The sequence below is a fragment of the Octopus sinensis genome, linkage group LG5 (assembly GCF_006345805.1).
Source record: "Octopus sinensis linkage group LG5, ASM634580v1, whole genome shotgun sequence".
NCBI classification, from domain to species: Eukaryota; Metazoa; Mollusca; class Cephalopoda; order Octopoda; family Octopodidae; genus Octopus; species Octopus sinensis.
Window position 1 is genome coordinate 132,974,932 of NC_043001.1, and position 19,179 is coordinate 132,994,110.

A 19,179-nucleotide genomic window follows, 5' to 3' on the forward strand; every position below is an offset into this window, starting at 1 on the left:
TTATTTTATTGCAGTCCATATTCTGAAACATTTGGAATTCACAATTAAAACAAAGCAAAGGAAAAATTCTTAAACTATCCCTTCCATTGTACCTTTCACAATTAAAGAAAATAAAATCAAACATCATTAGTTGAGGCATGAAAAATGAAATTAGAATCCTGCAAGAAATATCTATAAAACGATCATTTCAGGTATTTAAAAAGTAAAAAACAATATTTTTAACCCTCTCAGACCTGGGCCCCTGTATATAACTTTACCCTCCACCTGGGCTCCTGAGCAAAACAATAAATTGTTGAATGTACAGCTCAAGAATAACGATTGCAGGCAAACTGATGGACAGAATCGATTTTTTAAAATTCAGGAGAAAAAAATGAGGAAAATAAAACAAAGACAAAAAAGGAACAATGAAAGGTGGGGTGTTAATAATTTTTGTTTTTTGCTTAAATTGTAAACTCTAAGTGTTTGAGAAAATGGAATAGAAGAAAATGACGGAATATAGCGAAAATGAAAAAAACATGAATATTTTAGTGGTGGTTGCTGTAGGGTTGGGGGGGGGGGGGCGAGGTGGAGGAGAACAAGCTTAAAATACCTGGATTAAAATTTTTTCTCCCCCTCTAAAAATTAACATTTACATGTTTCAGAATGAAGAATATAAATAACAAGCAAGTGAAAAGAAAATTTTAATGGTGAAACCTGTCGTGAAAGTATGAGGGGGGTGTGGCAGGCGACATTTAAAAAATTATAGATGTTTTTGTTTTGTTTTGTTTACTCTTTTACTCTTTTACTTGTTTCAGTCATTTGACTGCGGCCATGCTGGAGCACCGTCTTTAATCGAGCAAATCGAACCCGGGACTTATTCTTTTGTAAGCCCAGTACTTATTCTATCGGTCTCTTTTGCCGAACCGCTAAGTAACGGGGACGTAAACACACACCAGCATCGGTTGTCAAGCAATGCTAGGGGGACAAACACAGACACACAAACAGACACACATACATATATATATATATACATATATACGACAGGCTTCTTTCAGTTTCCGTCTACCAAATCCACTCACAAGGCATTGGTCGGCCCGGGGCTATAGCAGAAGACACTTGCCCAAGGTGCCACGCAGTAGGATTGAACCCAGAACCATGTGGTTGGTTAGCAAACTACTTACCACACAGCCACTCCTGTGCCTATATTTGTTTTGTTTAGTTTTTTTTTTTTTTTCACAAGTGTTTGGTGCAAAAAAATTGAAAGTTCTGGATGAAAACGGGAGAAAACCCAAATTATTTTGGTAGGCTATTCTGAAACTCCGCCAATTAGACCCCTTTTTTATCGACCTATAAAGTATGAGAGGCAATGTCGATCCCGGTGACATTTGAACTCGGGACATAAAGAGCCAAACGAACTGCTGCTAAGCATTTTGACCAATGCGCTAACAATTCTGCCTGGCCACATTATAGGAAAAATAAAAGTTTGCTAACCAACCACATGGTTCCGGGTTCAGTCCCACTGCGTGGCATCTTGGGCAAGTGTCTTCTGCTATAGCCCCGGGCCGACCAATGCCTTGTGAGTGGATTTGGTAGACGGAAACTGAAAGAAGCCTGTCGTATATATGTATATATATATATATATATATGTGTGTATGTATGTGTGTGTATGTGTTTGTGTGTCTGTGTTTGTCCCCCTAGCATTGCTTGACAACCGATGCTGGTGTGTTTACGTCCCCGTAACTTAGCGGTTCGGCAAAACAGACCGATAGAATAAGTACTGGGCTTACAAAGAATAAGTCCCGGGGTCGATTTGCTCGACTAAAGGCGGTGCTCCAGCATGGCCGCAGTCAAATGACTGAAACAAGTAAAAGAGTATGTTTCCAATTTTGGTATAAGACCAGCAATTTTGAAGAGAAGGAAATGGTCGATTACACCGACCCCACTGCAAGAATGATACTTCATTTTATCGACCTCGGAGGAATGAAAGGTAAAGCTGACCTCCGCAGGATTTGAACTCAGAGCGTCAAGAGCCGTAATTATAGTAATTATTTCGAATATAGCCACAAGGCTAGGACTTAAGAGCAAGGTTAGTCCATCACATCGACCCAGATCTTGACTGGTACTTTATTTATCGACCCCGGAAGGTCAATTTTATCTTAATCTTTTAATTTTCAGTTTCAACTGAAAACTTTATATAACTTATATTTTAATTGTTTTATTTATTAGTTATAATTCTGTGAATAAAACTGTTGTAAAAAAAAAAATTAACAGCCGGAAAATTAGGGAGATCAAGTAATTTTTGTGTGTGTTTAAGTAACAAAAACAAAATATGCACTGAATGGTTGCCATAGAAACTACTTAAACATACCTCAATAAATTATTTTTTCTAAGATGATATGTATATTCAGGTATGTGACAAATAAATGAATGTCCTTTTCCTTTAATTAATTGTGGTTTTCAGTGAAAATTCTAATCCATTTCATTGGGAAAATTCACCTTTGGTATAATTTAGAAGTTTATCTTCGGCGGGTCCTAACATAACTAGTCTTATCGGCTGCATAATTTTGAAGCATCCTGGGTAATAAATATTATACGTTTCATTTTTTTAAATAATTATTTTCAAATGCTTATAAAAATCATTTTATATATTTTCAAACAATTAAAAGAAACTATTTCAACTTATGAGTTAAAATAATTTTTTTGTAAGTGAAAACAAATTAACGTTCGTCATTTGCAGAGTTTGTAATTTACGAAATCTCGTTTAAACGTTAGTAAGCAACATGGCGGATAAGAAGAAAAACGATGCCGATTCCAAGGAAAAAAGTGATACCAAGGTTCCTCCGAAGGACGAAGAACAAGATCTTGTGAGTTTTTAAGTAACATATTCGACTACTCATGTTTTAATCATTTTTTGAAATGTTTTCGATCATCTACGACTGATTTCGAGCCGGTTGTTGCCGGTCACATTTCTGCTATGTCATGTTTCTTGCCTTCCTGTGTGTGTGTGAGAGTATTTTCTCTTACTTCTCTGCATTCATCGGATTTATATCATCATTGCATCTGTGATTTAAATCCTCTTAGCTTTAGATTGTTCTCGTTTACAAACAAATATTTGTAGACTACCTCTTTTTTTTATTATTATTCAAATATTACCTTTTTGTTATATATAAATTCACCATGTCGAAGACTTGGTTCTTGGATTTTGTCTGCGGTTCATTCGTAGCAAGGAATAACGGTTCTTTATTATCCACATCACCTTCCTTTAAAGACGTAGGTTTGTTTAAAAAACATTATTTTCTGCAACTAAATGAAAACATTGCGAATGAAAGAGATTAACCGTCTCAACAGATTCAAAATCAAAATATTCTCTATTCCATTTGAAGAATCTGTTCCATCACAGAATCCTGAGATTGCAAAACTTGGAATCTTCAATTGCATTGTTGAATAAAGAAATGATAGAATTTCATACATCTTTGTATGTATGGGATATATATATATATATATATATATACAAGATAAGAAAATGGAGAAATACATCTAAATCAAATATCAATTACCAGATAATACTCAATCACATACTTTATTAAACCAAATCATTTTACCATTGCCCATATAATACAGTAAATGAATTAATTGCATCGCAATCCTTAACATTTATGTATTAACTTTGTTGGGTACTTCACTAGCAGTATATTGGATATACGTTATCCCATAGAGGGTTGCATTTACAACCCCTATCTCAATTTGTATATATATATATATATATATATATATATAGGGGCTTATGTATATGCTCTTAAATAAATCGCTCGCTTATTGCAGAAATAATCCTTGAAGATTCAGTTATTTCGATCTAAATGCATAGTTTTCAAGTTTTTTTGCCCACAAATCATAGAAAAGAAGAAAAAAACCGCAACATGTCTTTTTCACGTAATCGCATGTTCGAAAAAATATATATATTTCGTAACTAAATTTTCAATTGTTGGAAATAATTTATCGGAAATAACCGTCCTTACAAACCTCCTATTTATTAATTTTACCTTTATTTTTTAATCACGAGCATTCAACCTTTCGTAGACCAAAGTTATGGATTCCCTTCAAATTAAACGTTTTAGATTTGTTTTTCGATTTCGTTTGTAATTAGTATTTTAAAAATTATAGAGTGATCAAGTTGTTTTTTTTTTCCTAAACTCGCGATTTTCATATCTTTTCATAAATTTGTGTAAAAATGGAGGTTATATTTTGACCAGGTTCGAAAATATAAACCAAGGAGCTAAAACGAATAATTAAATAAGTACCAAAGCTGCATTGTTTAACTGCAGTTCAGTCAATTTCATTTTTTATTATATCGGCAATATACTAGAAACGAAAGATTGCCATTATATCTAGCGAAACCAAATTTCCCATTGTCTCTTTATCTCTTATTTATGCATAAAACACATTCTTTTAGTTATTTATTTGTTTTTGTCCGAATTGCTTCTCTCACGATTGCTTATTTGTCTCCTCAATATATATATACCATATATATATATATATATATATCTTTATGTGTGTGTAATAATGAGTCAGAGCCATCATATATTGGCCATCTTTTGGATTCTTCACTCATTCATTATCTAACCGATTGAGTGTTTTTGTTTTGTTTTGTTTTTTTATTGAAATGAAGCTGTACTAAAGTAGGTTTATTATTATTATTATTCAACCATGAACCATGTACAGGTGTTTGGTGGATCCAGGTTCTTTGGAATCACACCTGTCATGTAGCTGGTGAAAAAAGCGAGAATGGAAACCAAATTTAAATTATGTAGAGGATAGTAGGGAGTGTATAGTCACAGGCTATACCTGACGGTCATGGAATTGTGGAATGTCCATAAGCATCCGAGATGTAGTTAACAAAGACTAAAACTGTAGAAATTGGTTTTTTTTTCTATACATATAAAAGTAAAGTATCAGTAATTTAAGAATGACAGTGACTATTAAATATTTTCTTAATATATTCATCGTAGAATCTTCTCAGAATATGCCTCACGGGTGGTTGGAATGTTGAGAAGGTTAGTTTTAGTTTGTGATAAAGTGATGAAAAGCAGGAAAGCTAGGGAAGCTGTCATTGTAGAAGAGAACATGAATGGACATGTGAGGAATGCAGATGGTTCTGAGATAGCTCATGGTTGTTACAGATAGGGTGTAAGGAATAGAGAGGTGAAGGGATTTGGGAGTTGGTTTGTTACTTTGTGATTCCCAATTCTGGAAAGCAGTAAGTTTGCTATATGCTCACGAGGTAGGTTAACATCAACTATGGGCTTCTTGATTGTACTATGTACAAGACCTGATGTGTCTAAAAGATGTGAAGGTAATTTTGAGAATGGAGTTTGCTACACAGCACTATTTGGTTTAGAGTTTGAAAGTGGTGAATGTGGGGTGGGGTCTAAAAAGAGAAGCCTAGTATGATAGAATATGATATGATCAAACTTGAAACTGGTTGAAAGTCACTGAAAGATAGATTAAGAGATGTTGGTGATCATCATTTAATGTCCCTTGTCCATGCTGACATGGGTTGGATGCTGTGACCAGAGCTGGCAAGCTAGTGGGGCTGCACCAGACTCCAGTCTGATTTGGCATGGTTTCTACAACTGGATGCTTTTATGTGTTGCTGCACGGGTGCTTTTATGTGACACTGCATGGGTGCTCTTATGTGGTACCGCCATGTGTGCTTTACACAACCAGAAGAATGAGTTTTAACATTTCTGCTGCAGCGTACAGGATTTCTTGAGTACAGCCAGGCACCAGGTATCTCGGTCTTTTGTCATCTCACTTGACTGGTTCAGCTTCGTAAGGTCATTCTTCAGTATGTGTACAGAGAGTCCGAAGTACCATCAAGACACTTGGTGAGTCAGTAAAGTTGAAATAGGGGAATCAGTGAGAAAGGAAAATATTCAAGGAATAAGGAGTATGGTAACAGAAAACAAGCATAGTTACAGGTAGCCAAAAAGGTAATGATTGTATAGATAGTGTGTAAAATATTTGGAGAACATGCAATCAGAGAGGTATATAAGATTGTACAGCAATTAGCTATAGTGAGATATCATGATAGTGCTGCTCAAAGGAATATGGAGAAGGAATGGGATGGGATGGAAAGAGCAATCCAGTTTTAGGACCAGCAGAGGAAATAGCTGAGAAAGCAGTTGAGTAATGAGGAGTAGAAAAGCAGGAGGGCCAGCAAACACTGGAAAATATGTTTAACTCTTTAGTGTTCAAATTTCTCTATTAAATGTAATACTTTTTCACTCAAATTGTTTTGAATTAATCATGCATTACCTTATAGCTTTGAGGTTTCAATGATGTGATTGTTTATTTTTAGAATGTCAATGTAGGTTAGGTGTGAGAGGCTAGATGTGGCCAGTTTGAATATAAAATATGTAGAATATATTAGGCCGGATTTAGCCAGTTTAAACACTAAAGGGTTAAAGGCAGCAAAATGTTGGGGTTTCAAGAAAATGAGACATCTGTAGGCTAGTAGTGATAAAAGCTCATATTCAAGAGGATTGGGAGTTGGATACTCTTCATTCCTCTACATTATGGAGAAGAAGAACATCAATGAAATGCTGTTTGGTTTTATGCCAGGAAGACACACAATTACTGCAATTTTTATGTAAGGCAGTTACAGGAGAAATACAGGTTTCAAGAGTTGGAGTACAGTTTTGTGGATGAAAGTTGTGAACATTGATGAGTTTGCAGTAGAGGTTGCAGCGTGTCAAACATCAGTATAAAGCCCACTATTATTTGTAGTTGTGATAAAGGTGTTGGTTCAAAAGCTGAGGGTTGGTCACAGGAGTTGTATGCTAATCTTTTGATGGTAATAGCTGAGAGTCGAGATCAGTGGTTCTCGACCATTTTTTATAGATGGATCCTTTTGATTAATATTTTATTTTGGTGGACCCCATTTCCATTTGATGTTTAGTTTTGTAGATACTTCTTTATTCTCTTAGTTGTTTCAGTCATTTGACCACAGCCATGCTGGAGCACTGCTTTGAATGATTTTAGTCGAAGAAATTGACCCCAGTTTATTTTTTTAAGCCTAGTATTTAATCTATTGGTCTCTTTTGCCAGACCACTAATTTATGGGGATGCAAACATACCAACACTGGTTGTCATGCAGTGATGGAGTGGACAAACATACACAATGGGCTTCTTTCAGTTTCTGTCTACCAAATTCACTCACAATTCTTTGATCAGCCAAAGGTTATAGTAGAAGACATTTGCCCAAGATGCCACACACTGGGACTGAACTCAGAACCTTGTGGTTGGGAATCAAGCATCTTACCACACAAAGTCCCTATTTTGTTTTTCATATATTGTGTCAGTTGAACTATGTAAAATGTTTGAGAAAGAAACCTAGCTGTTTCTTGCAATAAAAACATCTAAATCAAACATTTTTCATGGGGTTACTGTGGGTCCTTAACCCTTTTGTTACCAACCCAGCTGAAACCGTCTCTGGCTCTGTGGTACAAATGTCTTGTTTTCACAACTTTTGAATTAAAATCTTCCACCAGACTTTAATCACAATTTATATTCCTAACACTAGCTTAATGATAACTAAGTTATTTTACTAAATTCTTTGTTATATTTAAAATTAATTGAAAGAAACACAGAGCATCTCGACAGAATATGGTAACAAAAGGGTTAATTTACTTTTTTTTTTTGCATGGGCCCCTAAAAACCACTAGTTTAGATTAATTTTTACTTTGTCCCAAGAAGAGGCACTATGGATGCCATCTTCCTAGAGAGGCAACTACAGGCTAAGAATAAATTGCTATTCTTGGTTTTCATTGCTCTGGAGGAAGTGTTTGACTATCACACTCAGTAATTTGGTGATCATTGAGGAAAGTAGGTGTAGGGCTGTACAAGCTGTGTACAAAAATGTAATAATATTCAACAACAGTTTCACTGACGAAAATGTTGTCCTCTCCTGTTCATCAGGGTCCCACGAGACATCGCAGAGGTGTTTAAGACTAGATGGCCACAGGAATTTCTATATGCTGATGATATAGTTCCCATAGCTGAATCTCCTGGAGAGAGATGAAATTCCAAGCATGGACACTAAACCTAAAACTAAGAGGTAAACTCTGCAAAGACAAGGAATGGTCCTGAAGCCTTTATCACTTTGTAAGTCTTCCTGGGTCTCCTACTTTTGCAAGCTCTATACACATTATGTCCATACCAGCACAGAAAGAAAATAAGAAGACAGGAACCAGTGAAATGGACTTGTTCCATATGCAGAAAAAGGCAAGTGAGGATCAGAATCGAAATCGATCAATGGAAATTGCAGATGTGTTACCAGTGCCGGTGGCATGTAAGAGAACCATTCGTTCGTGACCGTTGCCAGCACCGCCCCGACTGTCCGTTCGTGTCCGTTGCCAGCCTCGCCAGGCCCCCGTGCTGGTGGCACATAAAAAGCACCATCCATTCGTGGCCGTTTGCCAGCTCTGTCTGGCACCTGTGCGGGTGGCACGTAAAAAGCACCCACTACACTCACGGAGTGGTTGGCGTTAGGAAGGGCATCCAGCCGTAGAAACACTGCCAGATCTGACTAGGCCTGATGAAGCCTTCTGGCTTCACAGACCCCGGTTGAACTGTCCAATCCATGTTAGCATGGAAAACGGACGCTAAACGATGATGTGATAAACGCCATATATAGTGTCCTCAGGCATCTCCACTATAAGATCCTATCAGAAGCAGCCATCATTATACTTTCTGGTTGGATTCCCAAAAGTGGCCAACTTAGGCTATGAATATGGATATTAACCGACCATTCTAGTCCTACCTCGAAGTCTCCTGCCAGTCGACTTGGCTTGAAGAATTTATCTTATGATTCTTTCCTGTGGCCTGGTAACCACGTGTCCAGAGCACTGGACCTCGATGTGAAGTAGTAACAGTTCAACCTGGAAACTCCCAGGTATCCAAGCTTTTTTCCCTGTTTAAAAAATGTTACTCCAGAAGCCCTTCAGAGGAATCTCATTTCAACTACTTGTATTCATGATCATATAATTTTGGTCTTTATCCAACATTCATGACCATAGGTAAGATAGAATGCTGGAGCTGACACATTACTGTGCCAGCACCAGACAAAAATAAAGTGACTGGGTGAGAGGAGTAATGGAAATAAATGTTGGAGGGTGTAGAAGAAAATAAAACTGAGAAAGATGATGGAGGAGAAATTAGGATTTATAGATTGGTGAGTGTGGGAGCATAAATAGGATAGGGCAAAATGGAAAAAAGATTGTCATGGGAACCACATGACTAGCATAATTTAGCAGGGTAAAATAGCCTTAAAATACTTGTTGCATATTCTCTGAACAAAAGGGCTTTATACCTTTAAAAAAATCTTTAAAATGTAGGAAAGTGTATCACTTATAGGTTTCATGACATGGAGCAAATGAATAGTAAGTCTCCTGGTTAGAACCTCAGCCTGTTAAAGTAACATTAGCTTGAAGATCTGAAATTAAGGCTGAACGCTGAAGCAGGTCCATTGAAGTGTTCTACTCTGGATTTGAACTCATGACCAATAAGTTTGTAGTCCACTTCTCAATCATTTGACACCTCATAATCCAGCTATTAGCCCTTTAGCATTTAAACCAACCATATCAGGCCCAAATATTCTACCTTGTTTTATGTTCAAACCAGCCGGATCTGACCTCTCATACTTATCCTACAATGTCATTCTAAAATTTAAAACTCATGTAATCAAATTCTTGAAGCTATGAGATAATACTTGATTAATTCAGAACAATGTGAATAAATAAGCATTACATTTGTCAGAGTAATCTGAATGCTAAAAGGTTAAACCAATTGATTTGTTACTACTGTCCTAAAACAGTATGAAATAATCCTCTAACCATCTTATTCAACATTCTAAGAATTCTACCATTTTATTGGAATTTGGATACTCTTTTACTCTTTTCTCTCTTTTACTTGTTTCAGTCATTTGACTGTGGCCATGCTGGAGCACCGCCTTTTAATCGAGCAACTCGACCCCGGGACTTATTCTTTTGTAAGCCCAGTACTTATTCTATCGGTCTCTTTTGCCGAACCGCTAAGTAACGGGGACATAAACACACCAGCATCGGTTGTCAAGCAATGCTAGGGGACAAACATGCATATTTATATATATATATATACATATATACGACGGGCTTCTTTCAGTTTCTGTCTACCAAATCCACTCACAAGGCTTTGGTCGGCCTGAGGCTATAGTAGAAGACACTTACCCAGAACCATGTGGCTGGTAGACAAGCTACTTACCACACAGCCACTCCTGCATGCCTTCTGCTAAAAAATACCATTTCATTTGCTCATATCACTTAAAAACGGTTCTGTCCATATTTTCTATGGTTTTTATCTGCAGATCCAGAGACCATATTTTTCCATTTGTGCAACACTCATTTTTTATTGCTAGCATAAGTTGGATAAATATATACTATTAAGTCATTGTTTTGTAGCTAAAAGCTTTTCCTGTTGTTAATCCTTACCTCTTTTTAATTAAGGAATTATATTTATTCCTCTTGTTTTTGAAAACACTCAGTTAAGGGACAGTATTTTGATAGCAAATATTAATATTTTTGATCAGTCATAAACAAATGCAGTCTACAGGACTCTCTAAAAGGTACACCAATGCAAAATTATCTTGAATTTTTTTAGTAGTGCAATCCACTTGACAATGAACCATGTCTGATGCAGCCTTTTCCTTTTTGTAAAAGGTTACCTGTGCCTGGCTTAGATGTTATTGCTTATTATTCTTTTCTACTCTAGGCACAAGGCCAGAAATTTTTTTGGTGGGTGGGTGTCCTGTTGATTAGATTGATCCCTATACGCAACTGGCACTTAATTTATCGACCCCAAAAGGATAGAAGGCAAACATCCACCCAGATATGCATAAAGACACTCACACAAACACACACAGTGTATTCTACAGATACAACCAGCCCATTTCAGAATGTAGACTGTGAAACTGTTATTAAAATTGTATGGTAACTTGATTCTCTTATAGACTGATAAACATGACTCTAACAAATACAGCAACTATTAAATGAATTCTGTTTAAATTGATATTTTAATTTTATTTTATATACTTTCAGTCTGAAGAAGACAAACAGTTACAAGAATCCTTGAACCTTATGGTGGAGAGGCTTACTGTAAGTATCTTTTTGTGTGTTCTTATTAAATACTGTAATTAGTTTTAAAAAAAAAGTTTTAAGTAAGTGGTTCTGTGACTGAAAAATTTTAAGATTTGAATTTTGTTTCTACAAATACAAGACTAACATAGTCAGCTTCAAAATCTTAGCAAATATTACACTAAAAAATCAGTGTAATGTACAAAATGATTAGTTTTTCATTTTCATACATGTCTGTTTATGCTTGCATAGGTTGGAAAGATTTACAAATTCATGAAACAAGCTTCAATTTTAAAGCTTGGAAATTGAGTTGGTCTCATTTTTATTGTACTGTGATAATCATACCTGGAATTGGTAATAGTTCAAAAGAGTGAATAGTGTAAGACCTGCTAGAAAAAGAGCTAAAAGATATGAATTTAATGCTACCCAATCTAGAAATAATAGTTTGCCTTATGAAATGAACTATGACAAATATTTAAATCTACTTACATAACTAATTTCCTATATTGAGCCACTTTGAACAGATCTAAAAATTCAGTCACTAGAATAAATTTTAAAGCTTTGGTTTTCAGATGGATCATTTAATTTGAAGCAATCAAGACCTTTATTAAACCTTTCATGTTGTTTTCTCGATTTTGAGTTGTCTTTACAATGATTTGTGTTGTTATAATGGGTAGGTTTATCAAAAGAATGTTAGGTGAGTTGTTAGAGCATTGGGCCCTGCAGTATTCACTCTGATTTCTGAGCTCTGTGTTCAAATCCTGCCACGGTCAACTTCACCTTTCAGAGTCAGTAACAAAGTATCAATCAAAGGTAGCAGAACTATGAAAATGTTTAATGCCTTACAGTATTTATTCCAGCACTTTACATTCTTAGTTCTAATCCTGCCTTCGCCTACTTAGGTGATTAACTTAACCCTTTAGTATTTAAGCCAGGTATATCCAGCCAAAATATTCCACCTGTTTTAGGTTCAAACTGGCCAGGTCCTGCCTCTCACACCTACCTTACACTGATGCCAAATATTTTAATACATGGATTTTTTTTCATGGTTTTGTCAGGAGGAAGGGGTAGTGCTCATAACCATTGTAGACTCATGAGGTTAGGGTTGATTTTAAATGTCTTGAAGTTGTTTGCCAGGACTTTTTCACTTTTCTGCATAATGAACCATGATAGAATAGTGTCATCACTTTTTTTTTTTTCACTAACACTGATGGGAGGAAGCAGTGTTTCTCAACCAGTTTTGGCTATGGACCCCTTTGATTCCTATTTTCCACTACTGGACCCCAGGAGCCATTCAGTATTTTAAAAAATCCTATTATATTTTTATATGGAAAGCGAACGTTAATGATGATGATAATGATGATGAATTACAAGAAATCATATAAAAAGTTAAAATATTTTGTGTACATAGGCGCAGGAGTGGCTGTGTGGTAAGTAGCTTGCTAACCAACCACATGGTTCCTGGTTCAGTCCCACTGCGTGGCATCTTGGGCAAGTGTCTTCTGCTATAGCCCCGGGCTGACCAATGCCTTGTGAGTGGATTTGGTAGACGGAAACTGAAAGAAGCCTGTCGTATATATATATATATATATGTGTGTGTGTTTGTCCCCCTAGCATTGCTTGACAACCGATGCTGGTGTGTTTACGTCCCTGTCACTTAGCGGTTCGGCAAAATAGACCGATAGAATAAGTACTGGGCTTACAAAGAATAAGTCCCGGGGTCGAGTTGCTCGACTAAAGGCGGTGCTCCAGCATGGCCACAGTCAAATGATTGAAACAAGTAAAAGAGTAAAAGAGAGAGAGAGTAGAAGTATAACCAATTTATTGAACTTAAACTTTAACAACAAAATCTTATCTGGACCCTGATTGAGAACCAGTTGGGGGGTTGGGGGTGAGAGTTATCCTCAAACTAGAGACCAATTCAAATGCTTACAACAGAATGAACTTCATGAAAGCTGCCCAAAGACCAGATGGTGATGTTAGGAGTAGGAAGAGAATTCCAAAAGGTTGATGTTCTTAAGTGGAGAGGATTGGGAAGAGTTGTGGTGGGAGTGGGGAAAATATGAATGATGAAAAGAGGAGAGATAGCTGGACCTGGCTGGAAGTGAAATGTGTATAGCTGATAGTATGCACCACAGTTATGTTCCGAGTCAAAGGCATTCAAGCTCTGACCATCCCATCTGTTTTCAAGAAGAGTGTACAGTGAACTACATTATTCAGTGTATGTTTTAAATATGATAGGATACGGTTTGATGTTTGGCTGTTATTTCTAGCAGGTCATGTGACCATGTTGGATCATAAATGCATTGATTTTAATCAGAATCAAAATGGTAAATGTATTGAATATGCTGCTTCTCCTTCAAAAGTCTTGCAAGTTAATATACACCTCAGTCATTGTAAGGTTTAAAGTTAAAACCAGTCTTCATGTGTGTCAATTTCCTTCTCCAGGAATCTGATCAACAGCAGTACAGGCAAGCTCTGGAATGTCTTCGCACTGAAATCCGTGCCTCAACTACTTCCATGACATCGGTTCCTAAGCCATTGAAATTCTTGCGTCCTCATTATGGCTCATTGAAAAAGGCTTATGAGAAGATCATCGATGAGGAGACAAAGGTAAGTTATTCATTTACCATTCTTTTTAAACCCGTAGCCAACCAGTTTTTTAGAGCTTACGGTTAAATCTGTTTGTTTGAGATTTTGTGGAGTAATACTGAACAAATGAAAAGGAAGCTTCCCTGTGTATTTCAAGTAAAATATTATGACTTTAGTTTTCAGGTGATACATTTAGAATGTTGACATTTCACATGTAGGCTAAGAATAAGTTTTCTACAGTTGCTGGTGCTTTTGCTTCTCCTCGGCATCATCTTGGTCTCTTTCAGTCCAGCACTGATTGATTTTCTCCCAAGTCTTTGGACTTTTTTTTTTACTTTTTTTTCAAAGTGGTCTTTATTTGATGATAATTTTTAAAATGCTGTCATTTCATAGATTTAGAGTATTTGCAAGTCCTTGTCCTCATAACAAAATGCTTATGAATTGTAATAGTTTAAGTCTGGCCTCCGTGCTGGTGGCACATAACAAACACCATCCGAGCGTGGCCGTTCGCCAGCCTCGTCTGGCACCTGTGTCTGTGGCACATAAAAAAATACACCATCCGAGCGTGACCGTTCGCCAGCCTCGTCTGGCACCTGTGTCTGTGGCACATAAAAAAAAACACCATCCGAGCGTGGCCGTTTGCCAGCCTCGTCTGGCACCTGTGTCGGTGGCACATAAAAAGCACCCACTACACTCACGGAGTGGTTGGCGTTAGGAAGGGCATCCAGCTGTAGAAACATGCCAGATCTGACTGGCCTGGTGCAGCCTTCGGGCTTCCCAGACCCCAGTTGAACCGTCCAACCCATGCTAGCATGGAAAGCGGACGTTAAACGATGATGATGATGATAAGTCATCTATTTACCTGTTTGTTTATATATTTATCAATATTGTATTAAGGTTTTAGCTGTTTTTCAACAATTCTATGTTGAGAGATTTAAAACCAGAAATAATCAAATCATTAACGGTTTTTAATCATCTAATTGCAAGTTTTACCATTTAAAAATAAATATTATAAGTCATCATTTTATGACTGTTTTCTATGCTGGCACAAGATAGACAAGCTGTCACACTCTGCCAGTTCTTATTGTCTTCTTAGGCAGGTCAGAGGGTCACATCTCACTTCATGTTCCATTTTTGGCAAGTTTTCTACAACTGGATGCTATTCTTAACACCCAGCCATTTTACAGAGTACTGTAAAGTACACCAGTATTTGAGGGGTTGTCATGTCCATAGCAAGACTAAAAGAACCTTACATTGTCTTAGCTCACTTTTCAAAGTGTACTGGATGCATTTTATTGTAGCACCAGCTCTAGTGAGGTGGTTGTGTACTCCACAAATGAAGAGTCTTCTCTACTCTACATTGTCTCTTTGTGTTCAAAGCAACATGGCCGAGAAAGTGAAAGAGAATATGATGTTGTTTGATGGGGAACTCTGATGAGAGGGTGAAAAGGGCAAGCGAATGGATAAGGGAAACAGATTGGCATGAAAGGATGGTAGAGGAGGAAGTAAAGACAGACAATGATGGTAGCAATGTGTTTGCTGTTGAGAAAGAAGATATGTGGTAGAGAGTAGCAAAGATTTAAATAATTATGATAAATTAAAGATTAAGTTGATTATACAATTATATATAAAAGGGAAGCACTCCGTCGGTTACGACGACGAGGGTTCCGGTTGATCCGATCAACGGAACAGCCTGCTCGTGAAATTAACGTGTAAGTGGCTGAGCACTCCACAGACACGTGTACCCTTAACGTAGTTCTCGGGGATATTCAGCGTGACACAGAGAGTGACAAGGCCGGCCCCTTGAAATACAGGTACAACAGAAACAGGAAGTAAGAGTGAGCGAAAGTTGTGGTGAAAGAGTACAGCAGGGATCACCACCATCCCTGCCGGAGCCTCGTGGAGCTTTAGGTGTTTTCGCTCAATAAACACTTATAACGCCCGGTCTGGGAATCGAAACCGCGAGTCCGCTGCCCTAACCACTGGGCCATTGCGCCTCCACTACAATTATATATATTGTATAATTAACCTAAATATTTTCATAATTACAATCCATTTAGGTTCTCAATTTGAATTTTACTGATATTGATTTGTTTTGCCTTCCATGCCTTCAATAAATAAGTGCCTGTAATATACTCAGTTTATTTAATTGTCTCTGCCATCCCATTTGCAAAATTCAGCCTTTCCCTTAAAGAAGAAATCCATTATTTCTTTCATAATAAAATAAATTTAAACACTTAACAATGGTAAATCATAACCCATTAAAGAAATAATTTTACCATACCATCTGTTGTTAATTGAATTCTCAACTGCAAACTGATAAGTAGAGGTAAATATGCCAAAATTGATCCATACTATTGATAAATTTTGAACCTATAGCAGAACTTGAGTGCAGGTTATTTTTCACACATTGATCAATCGACAGTTTGACGAGGAAGAAAAGCAATTGTAAGATAATGAATTGGTTGAGTGTTTGAATTGGCAGCACCAATCCGACTGTGGCCGATGCCAGCCTCGCCTGGCACCAGTGCAGGTGGCACGTAAAAAGCACCCACTACACTCACGAAGTGGTTGGCGTTAGGAAGGGCATCCAGCTGTAGAAACATTGCCAGATAAGACCGGAGCCTGGTGCAGCCTTCTGGCTTCCCAGATCCCCGGTCGAACCGTCCAACCCATGCTAGCATGGAGAACGGACGTTAAACGATGATGATGATGATGATGATGACAACTTTAAGTTTAAACCCTAAAGGAGTTTCTATGGATTGCTCCATCTGCTAGAAATAGCAGCCAGATATCCTTCAAACGTCATCCTATCCTAACTTACCTTGGAGCAGTTATAATCCATATATATTTTAAAAAAAAACAAAGATATAAAGATCAAAATCTTCAGTGCTTGCCCTAAAATCTTTGAACTGCAGAACTTGCCATTTAGCTACATATTTTTGTATTGTTTCTGATACACACACACACATTTATAATATTGCATTTTTCTCAACTTGGTAGCGTTTTTGTGCTGACATTATTTCTGTACTGGGTATGACCATGAGTGAAGAAAGAGACAGTTTAAAGTTTCGTCTGCTTGGTTCTAATGAAGAGATTGGTTCCTGGGGCCATGAATATGTCAGGTGAGATTTTCTTTTCACTAATTTCCTACCCTTTCCACCTTTTCTTTCTTTGCTATTAATGTTAAGAATAATCTTCCAAATTATCAACATTTGATGTTTTGTACAATGTAAATAACACATACATCATAGGTGTGTCTTAATTTGCTGAAATCACTTATTAGATTATCTGGTTTTCATTTATTAATTTATTAATTATTTATTAATTATCGTTTATTTTATGATATTTGTTCATAATTTATTTTTTCCATTTGTCTGAAAGAGTGAATTTTTTTCTTGTTAAACCAGACATCTTGCTGGGGAAGTCATCCAAGAATGGCAAGAGACTTCAGAGAAGGATTCTGAAATCAGAGAGAAGCTGATTAGTTTGGCAAAGGATATTGTACCATATCACATGGAACATAATGCTGAGGCGGAAGCTTGTGATCTTCTCATGGAGATAGAACAGCTGGACCTACTGGAGGAACATGTTGATGAGAATGTTTACCCAAGAGTCTGCCTCTATTTAACCAGGTTAGTATTTTTTATTTTAAAATTTGGTTAGATCATAGTTGACAGAATGGCTGTCTGTTAAGTTGCTGGTTTGCTAATCACGTGGTCATCTGTTCATGATGTTACTACCACAGCCTACTGTTGTGTTATTTGAACAAAGCACTTAATTCTGCTTTCTCCAGTTTTCTCAACTTACATAAAGCATGTTCCACAGTTTAGTGGGTATGACCATGAGTATATATGACAAGTTTCTTTCAGTTTCTGTCTACCAAATCCACTCACAAGGCTCTGGTCAGCCTGAGGCTTTAGAAAAAAAGACACTTGCCCAAGGTGCCACACAGTGGGACTGAACCCAGAACCATGTAGTAGGGAAGCAAGCTTCTTCCCACACAGCCACGCCTGTGCCCATGTATATGTGTTAATGAAATTTTCTAACTCAAAATTATGATGAAAGGTTTGATTCAAATACAAACACTTTGAAATTTAATGTTTTGAGTCATAAAGCCAAAGGTGATAGGCAATTCAGTAATAAAATGGCTAACTTATGATCAGTGTATTTAATTATTTACCATCCACTGGAAATAATCAGTTTTATTATATGAATGAGTTTGTTTCTTTTTCTAGTTGTGTACCATATGTTCCTGATCCAGAGAATACCATTCTTATTCGCAAAGCTGTCCACTTGTACAGGAAATTCAAGCAGTATCCTCATGCTATGAGGTTCGCTATGCAAGTAAATGACTTGCAATTAATGAGAGACCTCTTTTACAGTTGTGATGATTTGTGAGTACATTTTTTAAAAATGTTTTTACATTTTTTTTCTTTTAATCCTAACTGGAACAAAGGCTGTTTCTTACTCTGCCTTACTGGATTTCTTATATAATTGTAACTTTCAGGTTAGGTAATGCTAAAATTGTCAAAGGATGAATACGTAATAGTAATCTTATTTTTGTAGTGTTTTAGGTATTGTACAGGGGGGAAAGGTAAGGTGGTGATTTGGGGACATTTATTATCTCTCTAGCAATACAGGGATCATTTCTCTTTTGCTCAACACTCTGTTCACCACTCTTTCTGGATTTGTTTTGTAGATACAATTTCTTGCAGGAATAACTCCTTAAGAGAAATTTTTCCTGATTTCAATCTTCTTTTGACACTTGGAAAATAAGATTACAGCGATTCAACTCCATTCAAACCAATCTTAAGCAACTCTCTGCATCTTAGTCCCTGTACAATGCTTTTCTCGGCTAACCTTCAAAACGTCAATCAGTTGTTCTTTGACCTTTAATCCTACATACCAACAGCAGTATGGGAATATTGTCTGTATTATCTGGATGAAGCTTAATCTCCCATTCACCCCTAATGATAAACACAATCCCTCAAAAAAGAAATCACCTTTTAGGAGCAGAATGCCTTTGGATGTTTCAATATAATTTTAAATGCTTCACCTACAAATATGTGTGGTCTCCTTAACCCTTTCGTTACCAAACTGCCCAAACCCGCCCGTATTTACCTATTCATATTTAAATGAGAATATCAGAGCAAATCTCTTTAGTACATTCGTGAAAACATGTATTATACTTTGTAAACAGTTCAACTACAACAATCGAAGTGTAATTTTAATTCTGTGAATTTTGGGAGATTTTTTTCCGAAATTTGTTCCTATTGTTTTCAAATTTTGTAATTCTGACAAAAAATGGATACAAATTTCATTATATCAAGCAGCGAGTCAGAATTCGAAGGATTTTCTACTGAAGACCTTCATAAATCTAACTCTATGACTGAAAAAAAAAAGCACGTGGTATTTGATAATGAATCTGATGTTTCAT

General features: G+C 36.7%; 2 protein-coding genes across 2 annotated transcripts in view; one reads left to right on the forward strand and one right to left on the reverse strand.

Annotated features, from left to right (window-relative positions):
• Nucleotides 1-2,542, reverse strand: part of LOC115212278 (osmotic avoidance abnormal protein 3-like) — a 907,318-nt gene extending 904,776 nt beyond the window's left edge. Inside the window, exon 1 of the mRNA XM_036503083.1 lies at nucleotides 2,348-2,542. The gene's annotated coding sequence lies outside the window, so the exon portion shown is untranslated. The remainder of the gene's footprint in view (nucleotides 1-2,347) is intronic.
• A 156-nt stretch (nucleotides 2,543-2,698) lies between these two features.
• Nucleotides 2,699-19,179, forward strand: part of LOC115211842 (26S proteasome non-ATPase regulatory subunit 2) — a 46,082-nt gene continuing 29,601 nt past the window's right edge. Inside the window, exons 1-6 of the mRNA XM_029780560.2 lie at nucleotides 2,699-2,843; nucleotides 11,112-11,168; nucleotides 13,596-13,760; nucleotides 16,743-16,864; nucleotides 17,150-17,374; nucleotides 17,978-18,136. Of these exons, the coding sequence (XP_029636420.1) occupies nucleotides 2,760-2,843; nucleotides 11,112-11,168; nucleotides 13,596-13,760; nucleotides 16,743-16,864; nucleotides 17,150-17,374; nucleotides 17,978-18,136 (812 nt within the window). The 5' untranslated portion in view covers nucleotides 2,699-2,759. The remainder of the gene's footprint in view (nucleotides 2,844-11,111; nucleotides 11,169-13,595; nucleotides 13,761-16,742; nucleotides 16,865-17,149; nucleotides 17,375-17,977; nucleotides 18,137-19,179) is intronic.